General features: G+C 61.2%; 1 protein-coding gene across 2 annotated transcripts in view; it reads left to right on the top strand.

Moving 5' to 3' along the window:
• Nucleotides 1-15,676, top strand: part of CSPG4 (chondroitin sulfate proteoglycan 4) — a 36,319-nt gene extending 20,643 nt beyond the window's left edge. For both annotated transcript variants that reach the window (XM_004421842.3, XM_087428732.1), the window contains exons 3-10: nucleotides 550-4,086; nucleotides 5,413-5,895; nucleotides 6,224-6,400; nucleotides 8,384-8,582; nucleotides 8,664-8,798; nucleotides 8,911-9,077; nucleotides 12,436-12,619; nucleotides 12,929-15,676. In XM_004421842.3, coding sequence (XP_004421899.2) covers nucleotides 550-4,086; nucleotides 5,413-5,895; nucleotides 6,224-6,400; nucleotides 8,384-8,582; nucleotides 8,664-8,798; nucleotides 8,911-9,077; nucleotides 12,436-12,619; nucleotides 12,929-14,760 — 6,714 coding nt within the window. In that variant the 3' untranslated portion in view covers nucleotides 14,761-15,676. The remainder of the gene's footprint in view (nucleotides 1-549; nucleotides 4,087-5,412; nucleotides 5,896-6,223; nucleotides 6,401-8,383; nucleotides 8,583-8,663; nucleotides 8,799-8,910; nucleotides 9,078-12,435; nucleotides 12,620-12,928) is intronic.
• The last annotated feature ends 1,391 nt before the right edge of the window (nucleotides 15,677-17,067 follow it).

Below are 17,067 nucleotides of genomic sequence, written 5' to 3'. Positions count from 1 at the left end.
TCTCCCCAAGGATCTCCCCTCACCCCAGGTCAGGGAGCTTTTCTTTACTAAACCTTCAGAACACAGAGCGGCTGATTGGGCTCCCTGTCCCTGAACAGTGAGCCTGGCAGCCTCGGTGACCCCAAGGTGTTTTGCCCTACTTAGGGGGGCTCATCAGGGGAGTCCCATGTGCCCATTATTCCAGGGATGGAATCTTCTGAATTCCAAGGTGGTTTTTCTGGCACCTCTCAGCCACGAAAGGAGAGGACGAATAAAAAAGTCCAGATTGAATCTCTAGGAAAGCATCTTGCTATACTAGTCAGTTCTTGGTGGGCAGGGACCACGTCTGATTCACGTCAGGGTCCCCGGAGCCCGTCCAGGCTTGGCACAGAGATCACTGGTGAGTGTTTGGGGGATGATAAAGATGAGGAGAGAGGGTGGCATGAGAAGCCCTTGTCCTAGGCCCTCTGCTCTGGGGACCCCAAGTGTGGGGGACCAACTGTGCTCTTACAGCAGAAGTGATGGATTCACAGTGCTGCCCCCATCCCCCATTCCCCTGTCTCTCCGCAGGTCAGACTTGTCCTAGGCCAGGAGGAGCTGAGGCTGCAGACCCCGGCAGAGACGCTGCTGAGCGACTCTGTCCTCCACACTGTGGGGCTGACTATATCAGACAGCTGGGCCTCCTTGTCAGTCGACGGGTTCCTGAACACCTCAGCCCCGGTCCCGGAAGCCCCTCTGGAGGTCCCCTATGGGCTCTTCATGGGGGGCACTGGGAGCCTTGGCCTGCCCTACCTGAGGGGAACCAGCCGACCCCTGAGGGGTTGCCTCCACGCAGCCACCCTCAATGGCCGCAGCCTCCTCCGGCCACTGACCCCGGACGTGCATGAGGGCTGTGCTGAAGAGTTTTCTGCCGGTGATGACGTGGCCCTGGGCTTCTCTGGGCCCCACTCGCTGGCTGCCTTCCCTGCCTGGGGCACGCGGGATGAAGGCACCCTGGAGTTTACGCTCACCACACGGAGCCGGCAGGCGCCCCTGGCTTTCCAGGCAGGGGGCCGGCATGGGGACTTCATCTATGTGGACGTATTTGAGGGCCACCTGCGGGCTGTGGTCGAGAAGGGCCAGGGCACTGTGTTGCTCCACAACAGCATGCCTGTGGCCGATGGGCAGCCCCATGAGGTCAGTATCCACGTGGATGCCAACCGGCTGGAAATCTCCGTGGACCAGTACCCCACACGCACCTCCAACCGTGGGGTCCTCAGCTACCTGGAGCCCCGCGGCAGTCTCCTCCTCGGGGGGCTGGACGCAGAGGCCTCGCGCCACCTCCAGGAACACCGCCTGGGCCTGGCACCAGGGGCTGCCAACATCTCCCTGCTGGGCTGCATGGAGGACCTCAGCGTCAATGGCCAGAGGCAGGGGCTCCGGGAAGCCTTGTTGACTCGCAACATGGCGGCCGGCTGCAGGCTTGAAGAAGACGAGTACGAGGAGGACGCCTATGGCCCATACGAAGCTTTCTCCACCCTGATGCCTGAGGCGTGGCCGACCATAGAGCTGCCCGAGCCCTGCGTGCCTGAGCCGGGGCTGCCTCCTGTCTTTGCTAATTTCACCCAGCTGCTGACTGTCAGCCCACTGGTGGTGGCCGAGGGTGGCACAGCCTGGCTTGAGTGGCGGCACGTGCAGCCCACGCTGGACCTGAGCGAGGCAGAGCTGCGCAAGTCCCAGGTGCTGTTCAGCGTGAGCCGTGGGCCACGCCACGGCGAGCTAGAGCTGGACATCCCGGGCGCCCAGACGCGGAAAATGTTCACCCTCCTGGACGTGGTGAACCGCAAGGCCCGCTTCGTCCACGATGGCTCCGAAGACACCTCCGACCAGCTGGTGCTGGAGGTGTCAGTGACCACTCGGGGGCCCGTGCCCTCCTGCCTTCGGAGGGGCCAAACTTACCTTCTGCCTGTCCAGATCAACCCTGTCAATGACCCTCCCCGTGTCGTCTTCCCGCACGGCAGCCTCATGGTGATCCTGGAACACACTCAGAAGCCGCTGGGGCCCGAGGTTTTCCAGGCCTACGACCCAGACTCGGCCTGCGAGGGCCTCACCTTCCAGCTCCTTGGCGCCCCCGCCGGCCTCCCCGTGGAGCGCCGAGACCAGCCTGGGGAGCCAGCGACCCAGTTCTCTTGCCGGGAGCTGGAGGCAGGCAGCCTAGTCTACGTCCACCGCGGGGGGCCTGCCCAGGACCTGACTTTCCGGGTCAGCGACGGGCTGCAGGCCAGCCCCCCAGCCACGCTGAAGGTGGTGGCTGTCCGGCCAGCCATTCGGATCCGCCACAACACGGGACTGCGCCTGGCCCAGGGCTCCGCCACACCTGTCTTGCCCACCAACCTGTCGGTGGAGACCAACGCTGTGGGGCAGGATGTGAGCGTGCTGTTCCGCGTCTCCGGGGCCCTGCAGTTCGGGGAGCTGCAGAAGCAGGGGGCAGGTGGGGCGGAGGGCGCCGAGTGGCGGGCCGCACAGGCCTTCCACCAGCGGGATGTGGAGCAGGGCCGCGTGAGGTACCTGAGCACCGACCCAGAGCACCGCACCGAGGACACTGTGGAGAACCTGGCCCTGGAGGTGCAGGTGGGCCAGGAGACCCTGAGCAACCTGTCCTTCCCCGTGACGGTCCAGAGAGCTACCGTGTGGCTGCTGCGGCTAGAGCCACTGCACACTCAGAACACCCAGCAGGAGACCCTCACCACAGCCCACCTGGAGGCCACCCTGGAGGAGGTGGGCCCGAGCCCCACCGTCTTCCACTATGAGGTGGTTCAGGCCCCCAGGAAGGGTAATCTTCGGCTACAGGGCACGCGGCTGTCAGACGGTCAGAGCTTCACCCAGGATGACCTGCAGGCCGGTCGGGTGACCTATGGGGCCACAGCACGTGCCTCGGAGGCAGTCGAGGACGTCTTCCGTTTCCGCGTCACAGCTCCGCCACACTTCTCCCCACTCTACACCTTCCCCATCCACATCGTTGGTGACCCGGATGCTCCCGTCCTCACCAACGTCCTCCTCTCAGTGCCCGAGGGCGGCGAGGGCATTCTCTCTGCCGACCACCTCTTTGTCAAGAGTCTCAACAGTGCCAGCTACCTCTATGAGGTCATGGAGCGGCCCCGCCATGGGAGGTTGGCCTGGCGGGGGCCGCAGGACAAGGGCGCCATGGTGACATCCTTCACCAACGAGGACCTGCTACACGGCCGACTGGTCTACCAGCATGACAACTCCGAGACCACGGAAGACGACATCCCATTTGTGGCTGCCCGCCAGGGCGAGGGCAGTGGTGGCATGGCCTGGGAGGAGGTACGAGGCGTCTTCCGCGTGGCCATCCAGCCCGTGAACGACCACGCCCCCGTGCAGACCATCAGCCGCGTCTTCCACGTGGCCCGAGGCGGGCGGCGGCTGCTGACGACAGACGACGTGGCCTTCAGCGACGCTGACTCCGGCTTTGCTGATGCTCAGCTGGTGCTGACCCGCAAGGACCTCCTCTTCGGCAGCATTGTGGCTGTGGATGAGCCCACGCGGCCCATCTACCGCTTCACCCAGGAGGACCTCAGGAAGAGGCGAGTCCTGTTCGTGCACTCAGGGGCCGACCGTGGCTGGATCCAGCTGCAGGTCTCCGACGGGCAGCACCAGGCCACCGCGCTGCTTGAAGTGCAGGCCTCGGAGCCCTACCTCCGTGTAGCCAATGGCTCCAACCTTGTGGTCCCACAGGGAGGCCAGGGTACCATTGACACAGCCGTGCTCCGCCTGGACACCAACCTAGACATTCGCAGTGGGGATGAAGTCCACTACCGTGTCACGGCCGGCCCACGCTGGGGGCAGCTGCTCCGGGACGGCCAGCCTGCCACAGCCTTCTCCCAGCAGGACCTGCTGGATGGGGCCATTCTCTACAGCCACAATGGCAGCCTCAGCCCCCGTGATACCCTGGCCTTCTCTGTGGAGGCAGGGCCTGTGCACACGGATGCCACCCTACAAGTGACCATTGCCCTAGAAGGGCCACTGGCCCCACTGCACCTGGTCCAGCACAAGAAGATCTACGTTTTCCAGGGGGAGGCGGCTGAGATCAGAAGGGACCAGCTGGAGGTAAGGGGCTGGGGCGTGAGCAGAGGCATGGGCCAGGTAAGGGGGCCTTTCCAGCCAGCCGTCATGCCGAGCGTGCTTGGATGTTTTGAGCTGTGCCTGTGGTGGCTCCCGGCTCGGGTGTGTGTACATGCCTTGGGCCTACACCTTTACATGTGTGTGTTGTGTGCCTGAGGGTTTCTAGGGGGTTGGTTGTATGTACTGCTGCCTGTGTGTGTGCCTCCACGTGGCTTGTGCATGTATGGACATGCTGTGGCTAACCATGCAGATTCCTGGGCCCCACCCAGACGACAGAATCTCTGAGGTGAGCCCGTGAATCTGTATTCTAATAACAAAAAGTTCTCTGGAGGGTGTTCATGGGTACAGACTCTGAGGACTGTAGGCCTTAGAGTGAGGCTTGGCTGCCCCGCAGTCTCCCGTGTCCTCAGCTCTTTTTCCAGATGAGGACTCAGGGTCTGGAGAGGTCTGCTGACCACCCAGGAACCTCAGAGAGCAACCACACAGCAGGCCCACTGACTGGCTGTGTGACCTCAAGCAAGTCCCTTATCCTCTCTGGGCTTTCTTCTCCTTACTGCCGGTTTCTTAGCCTCTTGTGGTTCTGGCTGTCTGGACTTGTGGGCAGACTGTGCCTACACGTGTCTGATGTCACGAAGTCTTTGCCCTACACAAGTAGCTACTGGTGGAACAGAAAGGGTGTAACTTGACCAAGGCCACACAGCAAGACAGCAGATGGGCAGCGCCTTGAATGCTGACTTCTAGGGAGTGCCCTTCGGGTCAGCAGGAGCCATGGAAGCCTTCAAAACAGGGCTGATTTGGGCTGTCTGTGACGTGGAGCGCAGGCTTGGAAGAGTCCCGGGTTTCAATAGCAGAGAATGGGGAGACTGTATTCCAGGCAGAGGGAACAGTCCAGGCAAAGGCACAGAATCAGGAATGTGAGTTTGGGGGTGGTGTGTAGCCTTCTGTAGCTGGACCATCAGGTGAGGGAGCACCAGCCACCCTTGGTCTGGACCTGGGTCTGCAGGCTCCATAGGGCCCATAGTGTAGGAGTCTGTGCCACTAAGAGGGGTGGGGCGCCCTCTGGTGGTGAAAGATGGCAATAGTGGGGACAGAGGCATCCTGTGTGTGTGTGTGCATGCATGTGTTGTAGGTAGGTGTGGGACGTATGTGTGTGTCTCTGTCCACACATCGGTGTGGGGTGAGATTGAATGTCTGTGTCACTGAATTTGAGGATGTGTGAATGTGTACATCTCCGAGGGAGTGTCTGTCTTAGAGGCCAGGACGGCCGCCCTCTGTGACCCCAGTGGGTACCCGTGACGCTCTGTTAACCAGGCAGCCCAGGAGGCAGTACTGCCGGCGGACATTGTGTTCTCGGTGAAGACCCCACCAAGCGCCGGCTACCTGGTGACGTTGTCTCGCGGCACCACGGCGGCCCAGGCACCCAGCCTGGACCCCGTGCAGAGCTTCTCTCAGGAGGCGGTGGATGCGGGCAGGGTCCTGTACCTGCACTCCCGCCCGGAGGCCTGGAGTGATGCCTTCTCCCTGGACGTGACCTCAGGCCTGGGTGCTCCCCTCGAGGGCGTCCTCGTGGAGCTGGAGGTGCTGCCCACTGCCGTCCCACTGGAGGCACAGAACTTCAGCGTCCCTGAGGGCGGCACCCGCACCCTGGCCCCTCCTCTGCTGCGCATCACTGGGCCCTACTTCCCAATGCTTCCGGGCCTTAGCCTGCAGGTGCTGGAGCCTCCCCAGCACGGCGCCCTGCGGAGAGAGGAAGGACCTCAGGGCGGGACCCTCGGCGCCTTCTCCTGGAGAGAGGTAAGGCTGTCAGGGAGGCCCTGGTGCAGCCCAGCTCTGGGGCAATGGGGGGAGCCCCAGTCTGGTGGTATGTACAGAGAGGAGGCAGGGAGCCCACATTTATGGAGCACCTCTGCTTTAGATAGCTCATCTCGTTCCTTCTTCACCGGGCAGAGAGAAATGATTGTCCCCACCTCCTTCACTCCTTCACTCCCTCACTCTGGGAGAAATGATTGTCCCCACATCTGAAGGAGTCAGTCTCCTCCCACACCCAAAGGCAGGGCGTGAAGACCCACCATGGGTCTCAGGCCTGCTGAGGCCTGCCCTGCAGCCCTGGGCCTGCCCACAGGTGGAACAGCAGCTGATCCGCTATGTGCACGACGGGAGTGAGACGCTGACAGACAGCTTCGTCCTAGTCGCTAATGCCTCAGAGATGGGCCGCCAGAGCCATCCTGTGGCCTTCGCCATCACCATCCTGCCTGTCAACGACCAACCCCCCATCCTCACCACAAACACAGGCCTGCAGGTGAGCACATTCTAGGGCCACGTGCCACCTCTTCTCCCAGAGAGAGGCCCAGCACATAGCTCCCCCTCTCTGAGCCTCGGTTTCCTCTTCTGTAAAATGGGGGCACTGCCACATGCCTCACTAGGATGTTGGGAAGAGGGAAGAGCTATTACATCGAAAATAGAACACAGGTGTGAGGCTTTGTCATTGGACACTTGTAACTGCAGTAGGCGGCCTTGTGAATGGCCACGCTTGGCCCTGCTGTTCCCTGGACTCACCATCAGCAGGAGGCTTTTTCTATAGCTCAGGACCAGAACTCATGAAGAAAGTTCTTTCAAGTCCCTAAGGGTAGACTCCAGGTGGGGAACAGTTAAGCTTCACATCCACCCCCAGAAAGTGAAGGCCACAGCCTGGCTCCCCCAGCCCCTGCACCTTATACCACTGCAGAGCAGTGGTGCCCCTATTCAGCAGAGGGGGAAGCTGAGGCCCAGATACAGGTGACGGAACTTCCCCACAGTCACAAAAGTAGTTACTGGTGGAACAGAAAGGGTGTAGGTTGACCAAGGCCACACAGCAAGATAGCAGATGGGGGTCCGGCCCGGTGGCGCAAGTGGCGCGCGCTCTGCTGCGGCGGCCTGGGGTTCACCGGTTCGGATCCCGGGCGCCCACCAATGCACCTCTTGTTAAGCCATGCTGTGGCGGCGTCCCATATAAAGTAGAGGAAGATGGGCACGGGTGTTAGCCCAGGGCCAATCTTCCTCAGCAAAAAAGAGGAGGATTGGCATTGGATGTTAGCTCAGGGCTGGTCTTCCTCACAAAAAAACAAAACAAAACAAAACAAAGAAGATAGCGGATGGGCAGGGCCTTGAATGCTGACTTCTGGGGTGTGCCCTCTGAATCAGCAGGAGCCGTGGAAGGCTTCAAAAGAGGGCTGATTTGGGCTGTTTGTGACATGGGGCACTGGGCATCTTTGGTGGTATAGGATGTGCCCGTGGGGAGTGGCCCAGTCGTGGGGAGGCGGACAGATGGGTGGGGTACAGGCTAAGGGCTGCCCTGGGACTGCAAGTGGGTGGTGCTGTGTGGCATCTTAGCCACCAGGTGGTGCTGTCCACCATGTTTGTGCCAGAAGCCCAGCGCTAAAGCCCCGCCCCCATACTTTGTGGCCCTCCCTCTGGAGCTCTGGCTGGGGTCAGCCTGGGGCTGGAGGAGAAGCCCAGGACTCCCAGAGGGCTGTTTTCCAGATATGGGATCCCCTCCCCAATACTGCCCACAAGTTGCTGACCCTGTAGGATGTGTAATAGGACCCTGGGAATGGAATCCTGCCCCACTGGCAGGTGACAGGCCTGAGGGGGGCTCCCCTTCACTCTGAGCACAGAGAGGGGCTGCCCACACCCAGGCACCCCTCACCCACCTGCTTGGGGCTGGTGACTTCACTGGGAACCCATGGGCCCTCGTCGCAGTGCTGCTTCAGTGCTGCGGGACGGGGGCCAGCCATCAGCCTCTCCAGCTCTCCGTGCCTCCCACCCCGTCCCTCACCTGGAAGGGGATCCAATTTCTAAGTATCCTGGGCTGGCAGAACTCACCGTTCCCCTAGTGTGCCCAGCCCCTGCCCACACTCACTGTGGAGGGTCTGAAGGGAGACGCCTGCCCTGCCAGTGGGACAGGGCCAGATTAAGCAGCACTGTCGGTCAGGGGAGGGAGGGTCTCTGGGGGCTGAGAGCCTGGTGAGGGTGAGAGCTGGGGGCTTCCTGAGGTAGGGGGACATGAGTTGTCCTTGAGGGACAGCAGGATTAGGGCAAATGGAGAGCAGGGAGCCTGGGCGTGGGGCCCTGGGGTAACAGGAAGGTGAATGGGGTAGGGGGCCCAGAATGGCACAGCCCTCGAAGCCAGCTGAGGGCCTGAGCTGCAGTGCGCTCAGAGCCCTGATGGTGGCCCCAGGGCCAGGGAGGAATGGGGGCGGTAAGCTTCGAGGGGGCAGAACTTTCACGGGGCCTCTATCCCCAGATGTGGGAGGGGGCCACTGTGCCCATCCCTACAGAGGCCCTTAGGGGCACAGACAGCGACTCAGGGCCCGAGGACCTGGTCTACACCATCGAGCAGCCTAGCAACGGACGGGTAGTGCTGCAGGCGGCCCCGGGCACTGAGGTCCACAGCTTCACACAGGCCCAGCTAGACGGCGGGCTCGTGCTGTTCTCACATGGAGGTGGGTGCTGAGAGGTGGGGATGCCCTGAGGATGGGGCACCAGCCGGGGCCAGCGAGACCCAATGCCACCCCCGTCCTCAGGAGCCCTGGACGGAGGCTTCCACTTCGGCCTCTCCGATGGCGAGCACACCTCCCCCGGACACTTCTTCCGTGTGGTGGCCCAGAAGCAGCTGCTCCTCTCTCTGGAGGGCAGCCAGACGCTGACCGTCTGCCCAGGTGGGTCTGCTGAGCGAGGGTGGCACACCAGGGCCATGCTACCTCTCCAGTGGTCACAGCCCTTGCCCTGGCTCCTGGTCAAAGGCTGACAGGCCCCTTTTGCCTCTCGCAGGGTCTGTCCAGCCGCTCAGCAGCCAGAGCCTGAGAGCCAGCTCCAGCACGGGCACCGACCCCCACCACCTGTTCTACCACGTAGTGCGGGGTCCCCAGCTTGGCCGGCTGTTCCACGCCCAGCAGGGCAGCCCTGAGGAGGCCCTGGTGAACTTCACTCAGGCCGAGGTAAGGGCCCAGCTCGCTACAGCCACCGCTCAGACCACCTAGCCTTGGGCGGCCCACTCTGCTGTGGACACACAAGTGGACACCGGCGCCAGCTCTAGCTTCGTTGGCAGCAGACCCTCCCTGGGCCCGCATGGTCCAGACCCCGCATGCCTTGCCCTCCAGGAGCCACCAGGCTGGTAGGGCAAATGGGGCTTAGTGTTCCAGGGGGAGGGAGGAGAATGCAGATAGGGGCTGCAGGAGCCCAGAGCAGGGATCGGGTCCTGGGGTTTGGTTTCCAGAAGGAAGCTGCAATTGGACCCTAGGGGCTGGAAAGGGTGCACTGTGTGGGGGACACAAGTAGACCCCAGTGGCTGGTGAGGTTCAGGGCGATGGAGTTAGATGAAGGCAGCTGTTGGGCCTGTGGGCAGAGGTGTGAGCCTGGGGCTCATGTCAGGGGCCAACAAGAAGCAGAGAGGATCCTGGGAGCAGATGAGTGGACAGAAGACAGCTGAGTAGGTAGAGCTGGGAGTGAAGCTGCCATCCGTCCATCAAGGCGGCATCAGGGCATAGCTGTCCCAGAGTGTACCAGAGGCCACCAGTGAAAACTAGAACTCTCAGCCCTGGGAAGAGGCAGACTGCTAGGCTGCTGGGATCACGAGCTCTCTGTGCTAACTGTGCCAGTGGCACCAGCAGCCATCACTTAAAATTAACGCCCCTTCTGAGAGCAGGAGGTGCCAGGGCGGTGTTGGTTCTCCCCGAAGGCAGAGCTGGTGGGGAGCTCTCAGGCATCAGGGAAGGAGGTGGCTTTAACGATGTGGGAAAAGGTTGCTTGGGTCTCTCACATCAACATCCCCCAGGCCTGGATTCTGCTGTGGCCCCTTCCTGGCCCCTCCCCACAATGACATATTCAGCAGGCTGGTGGCTGCAGCAGCTGTGCGCCCTGAGTCCCTGGGAGCCTTTGTCACTGGACGCCCAGGAAGGAAGAGGGAACAGGACTAGGCCTCAGGGCCCCTCCCCCCCCCGACAGTGCTCCCCCCACCCCCCAGCAATCTCAAGGACTAGATTGAGTGGCCACAAAGGGACCAGGCTGGCAGTGCCACCCAGGGAAGCTGGGAGGAGGCTTCATGGCAGAGACACGTCCCCACCTTGGGGAACGGGGCAGGGCAGGCCTGGGGAGTGTCTGACAGCACCACTGTCCCACAGTACTCTGAGCTGAGTGGGACAGGGATCAGGTGTCCCCATTTGGCAGATAAGAAAACTGAGGCTCACAGAGGTCAGATGACTTTATTCAGAGCACATGGCTGGTAAGAGGCGAAACTAGGACTTCACCTTCTGACTGCTGGTCCTAGAGTTCTTTCACCAGAGGACACTGCTTGCTCCCAAAGCTCAGGGACCCCTCCACCCTTGCCATGATTTGTCTCACCCCCAACGGGACACCTCCCACCCACAGGCGCTCCTGTGCCCAGGCACCCAGCCTCCCACCCCCACTCCCAGGGGTCTCCATTTCCTTCCTGCCCACCCTTCAGCCTGGGCCAGAGGTTACAGCTGGCAGTCCTTATGGGCCACAGCTGGCCCACAGATGTGTTTTATTTGGCCTGCACAATCCGTTTAATATTTTTTAATTAACGGTCAACCTATAACCTTTAGAAGATTTCACCGAAAAACCTGATTTCCAGTTTCTTAAAAGGCCTGTGTTCCCTCTTATATCAATCAGCTGAGGAGCAGCCACCCCTCTCGACAGGGCTCTGCTCCCCCTTTAGACCGAGTATGGCTCCCCCTTTAGAAGGGGCAGTGCCCCCTAGGTCACCAGAGCCCCACTGCTCCAAGAGTCGCCTCACACTAAGGAGTGTCCATCTTACTATTGCGCAAGTCCTGTTTTTCTGAGAAGGAAAATAGTTGCCTGTGTCCCTTAAAGGGGAAAACAAAAGATAAGCCAAGAGGACACATTTGGCTTAGAAGGGGGAGGGAACTTATTTCTTTATGGAAATGAAGAATATTCCTTGGTGTTTTACATGCAGACTGCCCTAGAGAACAGCACGTGTGGCCGGAGTGGTAGGAGGTGAGATCGCAGGGGTAATGGGGTCCCAGCAAGGTCTTTGTGGTCAAATGGTGAGCCATGGCACTGTCTGAGCAAGAGTAACATAACCTTACTTACATTTTTAAAGGCTCACTCTGGCTTCTGTGTTAAGAACAAACTGTAGGGGGTAGGGGGCCAAGGCTGGGACACACTTAGGAGGCTATCACAACAATTCAGGCCAGAAGTGATGGTATGTGAGATAAGGAGAGGGGTCAGCCATGACTCCAGAGTTTTATCCTGAGCCACTGGAATAACACAGCTGCCAGCATCTGTGGTGAGAAGACTCCGGAGGTGGCCTGGGCCGGAGTCCGTCTGGGGCAGGCTGAGTTTGACAGGCCCTTAGACATCCACATGGAGCTGCCGAGGCAGCAGGTGGATATATGAGTGTGGAGTTCAGGCCAGAGCAGTCCGGGCTGGTGATCCAAATAGGGGCGTCATAGGCATTTGAAGACGAGAGAGTGGTCCAGAGCAGGTGGGGAGTGCCTGTAGCTAGAGAAGAATCTCAAGGCCAAGCGTAGACTTTGGGGAGAAGAGGGGAGACCAACAAGAGAGTCTGTGAAGGGGCAACGAGTGAGGTAGGAGGAAAGCCAAGAGAGCAGAGCGTCCTGGAAGCCAGCCGGTGTGTTCTGGAAGGAATGCTCAGTTGTGTCAAACGCTGCTGAGCAGGTGAGCAGGATGAGGTCCGAGAACTGACCACGGATCTGACGACATGGAGGCCACTGGTTTTGATGGCATCACAGGAGCAAAAGCCAGGGTGGAGTGTGCTCAGGACAGCACCGGAGGAGAGCCCGGTCTATTCTTTTTGGAGTTTTGCTGCAAAGAAGAGCAAAAAGCAGGGAAAGCAAATGTTGTTGGAAAAAGTGAAGTCAAGAGTTTTTTAAGATGGAAGAATAGCATAGTTTCATAATGATGGAGATGATCCATTTTGGGGGAAATTGATGCCGTGGGAGAAAGAAGAGAGGTAGTAGGAGTGGTTGAGAGAAACACGGATGGAGTTTCTCTCTCCCCGGAGGCTCAGAGAGATGAGGTGATTGGCCCAAGGCGGCAGAGCCGGCATTTGATGGGCATCTGGCTCCAGAGCCCGGCTCTTCACTGCCACGTGATTGCCTGAAGGCAACTCACTGAGGTAGTGAGAGAGAGCACGGTTACAGACACAGAGGTGGGCACAGCCGGGGGAGGCGAGAGTGAGGCTGGGCACCGAGGGGCTGTCAGGGAGACCGGAGCAGGCATTGCCAGTGCCAGCTGGGAGGGGGCTCCTGGGCTGGACCTGCCTCTCATCCCAACAATGGGGTCTCCCCACAGGTGTATGCTGGGAATGTTCTGTATGAGCACGACATGCCCCCCGAGCCCTTCTGGGAGGCCCACGACGCCCTGGAGCTCCGGCTGTCCTCGCCCCCTGCCCCTGATGTGGCCGCCACCCTTGCTGTGGCTGTGTCTTTCGAGACTGCCTGTCCCCAGCGCCCCAGCCGCCTCTGGAGGAACAAAGGTGAACAGCATCAGTGCTGGCAAAGTTGAGGGGACACTGGGAGAGGCCCACGGGGGAGGGGACACAAGGCCAGGGTCAGCAGCTCACGTCAGCCCCTAGGACCTGGGAAGTTATAGGACGGGTGGGTGAGTGGGGAGGCCTTGAGGTCAGGAGGGAGACGTGGTCCTTATCCTGCTGGGGACCCTGAGCCCCATCCTGGGGTACTTGGTCTGAGGGAGGAGGTACAACCTTGCCTTGGGGGCCTGGTCTTAGGGTCCATGGTTCTTCCCTCAGTGGACTGGACCTTCATAGTCTGTCTCCCACCCCTAGGTCTCTGGGTCCCCGAAGGCCAGCGAGCCGAGATCACCACAGCTGCCCTCGACGCCTCCAACCTCCTGGCCAGCGTTCCGTCACCCCAGCGCCCAGAGCACGATGTGCTCTTCCAAATCACACAGTTCCCCACCCGGGGCCAGCTGTGGGTGTCTGAGGAGCCCCTCCACGCCGGGCGGCCCCACTTCCTGCAGTCTGAGCTGGCCACAGGGCAGCTGGTATACGCCCATGGAGGCGGGGGCACCCAGCAAGATGGCTTCCGCTTCCGTGCCCACCTCCAAGGGCCAGCAGGGGCCTCGGTGGGGGGACCCCAAACCTCAGAGGCCTTCTCCATCACAGTGCGGGATGTGAACGAGCGGCCGCCTCAACCACAGGCCTCCATCCCACTCCGGCTCACCCGGGGCTCCCGCATCCCCGTCTCCCGGGCCCAGCTGAGTGTGGTGGACCCAGACTCGGCTCCTGGGGAAATCGAGTACAAGGTGCAGCGGGCACCCCACAATGGCTTCCTGAGCCTGGCGGGGGCCAGCCCTGGGCCTGTGACCCACTTCACACAGGCCGATGTGGATGCTGGGCGGCTGGCCTTCGTGGCCAATGGGAGCAGTGTGGCAGGCATCTTCCAGCTGAGCGTGTCAGATGGGGCCAGCCCACCCCTGCCCATGTCCCTGGCCGTGGATGTCTTGCCATCCGCCATTGAGGTACAGCTGCGGGCACCCCTAGAGGTACCCCAAGCTTTAGGGCGCTCCTCACTGAGCCGGCAGCAACTCCAGGTCGTTTCAGATCGGGAGGAGCCTGACGCAGCATACCGCCTCACCCAGGGTCCCCAGTACGGGCATCTCCTGGTGGCTGGGCAGCCTGCCGCAGCCTTCAGCCAGCTCCAGGTAGATCAGGGGGAGGTGGTCTTTGCTTTCACTAACTTCTCCTCCTCTCACGACCACTTCAGCATCCTGGCACTGGCCAGGGGTGCCAACGCGTCAGCCACAGTGAACGTCACTGTGAGGGCTCTGCTACATGTGTGGGCAGGAGAGCCATGGCCCCAGGGTGCCACCTTGCGCCTGGACTCCACCGTCCTAGATGCGGGAGAGCTGGCCAACCGCACGGGCAGTGTGCCCCGTTTCCGGCTCCTGGCAGGACCCCAGCATGGCCGTGTGGTCCGTGTGCCCCGGGCCAGGACAGAGCCCAGGGGCGGCCAGCTTGTGGAGCAGTTCACTCAGCAGGACCTTGAGGATGGAAGGCTGGGGCTGGAGGTGGGCAGGCCAGAGGGTATGTCCCCTGGCCCCACAGGGGACAGTCTCACTCTGGAGCTGTGGGCACAGGGTGTCCCACCTGCTGTGGCCTCGCTGGACTTTGCCACCGAGCCTTACAATGCAGCCCGGCCCTACAACGTGGCCCTGCTCTCTCTCCCTGAGGCTGCTCGGACAGAAGCAGGGAAGCCAGAGAGTGGCACCCCCACGAGCGAGCCGCCAGCAGCCTCCAGCCCCGTGCCCACCATGGCCAGCGGGGGCTTCCTGGGCTTCCTTGAGGCCAACATGTTCAGTGTCATCATCCCTGTGTGCCTGGTCCTGCTGCTCCTGGCACTCATCTTGCCCCTGCTCTTCTACCTCCGCAAACGCAACAAGACGGGCAAACACAACGTCCAGGTGCTGACCGCTAAGCCCCGCAACGGCCTGGCGGGCGACTCGGAGACCTTCCGCAAGGTAGAGCCCGGCCAGGCCATCCCCCTCACAGCCGTGCCTGGCCAGGGGCCCCCGCCAGGGGGACAGCCCGACCCAGAGCTGCTGCAGTTCTGCCGGACACCCAACCCTGCCCTCAAGAACGGCCAGTACTGGGTGTGAGGCCTGGCCTGGGCCCAGATGCTGATCGGGCCAGGGACAGGCTTGCCCAGGCCCCGGCCCCACTGCTCCCATGCCCTGGTGCTGTCTGAGTATCCCCAGAGCCGGGGAGACCTGGGGACACGAGGGGTGGAGGGTACTGGGAGGAAGTCCAGGGGTCCAGGGCGGAGGGGAGTCAAGAGCTGGAATCTCAGTGGCTCCCTCTGTGCCCGGAGAACTGCAAGGGGGCCGAGGCCAGAGGCAAGCTCGGAGTCAGGGCCCTGCCCTGGAGCTGGTTTGGGCTGTCAAAACCAGAGCCACCTCCCAGATGGGTCAGGACTCTGGGTCCTGGGTCTGTGACCTTGGGTAAGTCACACCTGACCCAGGCTGCTGAGAGGGCAAGAAGAGAGGGAGGGGAGGGGCAGACGGGGATTCCTGGCTTTTCCCCTCCAAGCCAGACCTCCCCTCATCTCGGCCCCTGGGTTGAGACGAAAACTTTTTCCCCTGGTTTTTTAAGGAGGTTGGTACTTCCTGAAGCGGAGGGCGGGAGGAGAGAGCCTCTCTACTCTCTGGAAGGCACAAGCCAGTAGAATAATATATTCAGGGTGCAAGGTGCGGGGGTTGCTCTGGGGATGGGTTTATTTAAGGGGGATTGCAAGGAAGCTATTTAACACAGTGCTGAGCTAGCCCAGACTGATGGAACCCCTGTGGGTGTGGGATGGAGGAGGGTCTGAGGCCAGTTCATTCCCAGGCCCCATCTGGATGGGCTTAGGGCTAGGCAAGCATGGGTCTGCGGCCCAGGAGCCGACTGGGCTGGGGAGCACGCAGGGTCTCAGGCCAAGGGCTGCTGCAGGGCCTGTGTTCCCCAAGGACTGGGGGGTGGGCACCTGGGGACTCGGCTCCATGGGGCCTGGATAAATGGTGCTTTGGAGGTTCTGAACAGCTGTGTGTTGTTTGTCTGACCATGCACTGGGCCCTCGTCCACACTGGCCTGCACTCCCCTGGGGCAGGCCATCCCGCTGGGCCTCAGCCAACAGGGTGGACAGGGCCACGCGAGCCCTGAATTTCCACCTTCTGGGGCCTTCCAAACCTCCTCTGCCCCCACCTGTGTGGGCAAGTTGGCCAGTCTGTGGGACACAAGCTAGGCCCTCTCCAAGGAGCTTAAAGAAAAAAATGAAACCAGGAGATGTTCAAGGTCCCAGCCTGAGATTTCTTACCCTGAGTTTTGGCCTCCACAGTCCGTCCCTCCCCACCCACCTCTCAAGAGGTTGGAGCAGCAAAGGTGAGGAGAGTGAGGAGGACTTGAGGATCCCAAGGCTGGGACGTGGTGCTGACAGGGAGGCTGCGAGGGGTCGCCACACGTGCCTCCCCTCTGCTCCCTGGGGATTGTCACAAGGAAGATTTCTGCTGGTCTCCACCCTTGCAACAAGAGGACACAGGGTGCTGCTGTTCAAAGGCCAAGGAAGCAGCAAGGACTCTGAAAAGCCAGCTCTCCCTGTACCTGGCCTGAGAGTCCATCATTCAGATGGAGATGGGTTTGAGACACAGCATCTCCAGAAGGCCCTCTGTGAGTTGCTGAGGAGCCACCACACTCGGGCCCCTTCCTTTTTGAGGATGTCCCAGGGTCGGGGGCAGTGGAGACAGATTCTGGGTCCCAGGGGATACCCCGGGCCCTGGGAATAGGTTGAAGTCCTCAGAAGAAAAGCAGCATGAGAGGTGTCTGAGCTCTGGGAGGAATGGGGGGACAGGGGCCTGAGCACAGCCAGATTGGGGGTGGAGAGCCCCAGCCAGCCTGTGGCAGCTGACCTGCGTCTGTCCCTGTGCCTCAACGTCTGTAACATGAGCCAGGACTAGAGCGAGAGAGGAGATTCTCTTCCCCCATGCTGCCCCTGGACCACCCTTCCCCTGATGCCCTTCACTCTTCAGCAGTCAGCCTCCTAGATCCTCCTTCACTCACTCAGAAGTTTCAGCAGGAAACCCAGAATCCTGCTGAAAGGGCCCCCGGAGGATAAAGGGGACTGAGAGCCAGAGAGGGGAAGAGGCTTGTCCACATAGCAAAGCAGTAGTTGAGTGGACCAGACCCCCGAGGCCCAGCCAGCTCTTGTTGCCACGCTCTCCTCAAGGTGGGTGGCCAGGGCCCAGAGGTGGGGACCCCCGCAGAGATTCCTCCACACAGGACCTTGGAGCTCGCAATCCTGGCCCCAGCTCTCTTTCACAAGCCTGGTCTCTCCAGCACCCCCCAGCCCAGGCTTATACAGGGGCCCTGCCAAGCGTGTCTCCAGGCCACACCCTACACTCTGCCCTGCCTCTCCCAGGAGCTCAGGGCTGGAT

Source organism: Ceratotherium simum, chromosome 3 (genome assembly GCF_057802395.1).
Source record: "Ceratotherium simum simum isolate JZ-2026a chromosome 3, ASM5780239v1, whole genome shotgun sequence".
NCBI lineage: Eukaryota > Metazoa > Chordata > Mammalia > Perissodactyla > Rhinocerotidae > Ceratotherium > Ceratotherium simum.
Note: the sequence above shows the minus strand (reverse complement) of the source record. Positions and strands in the feature narration are given on the sequence as shown.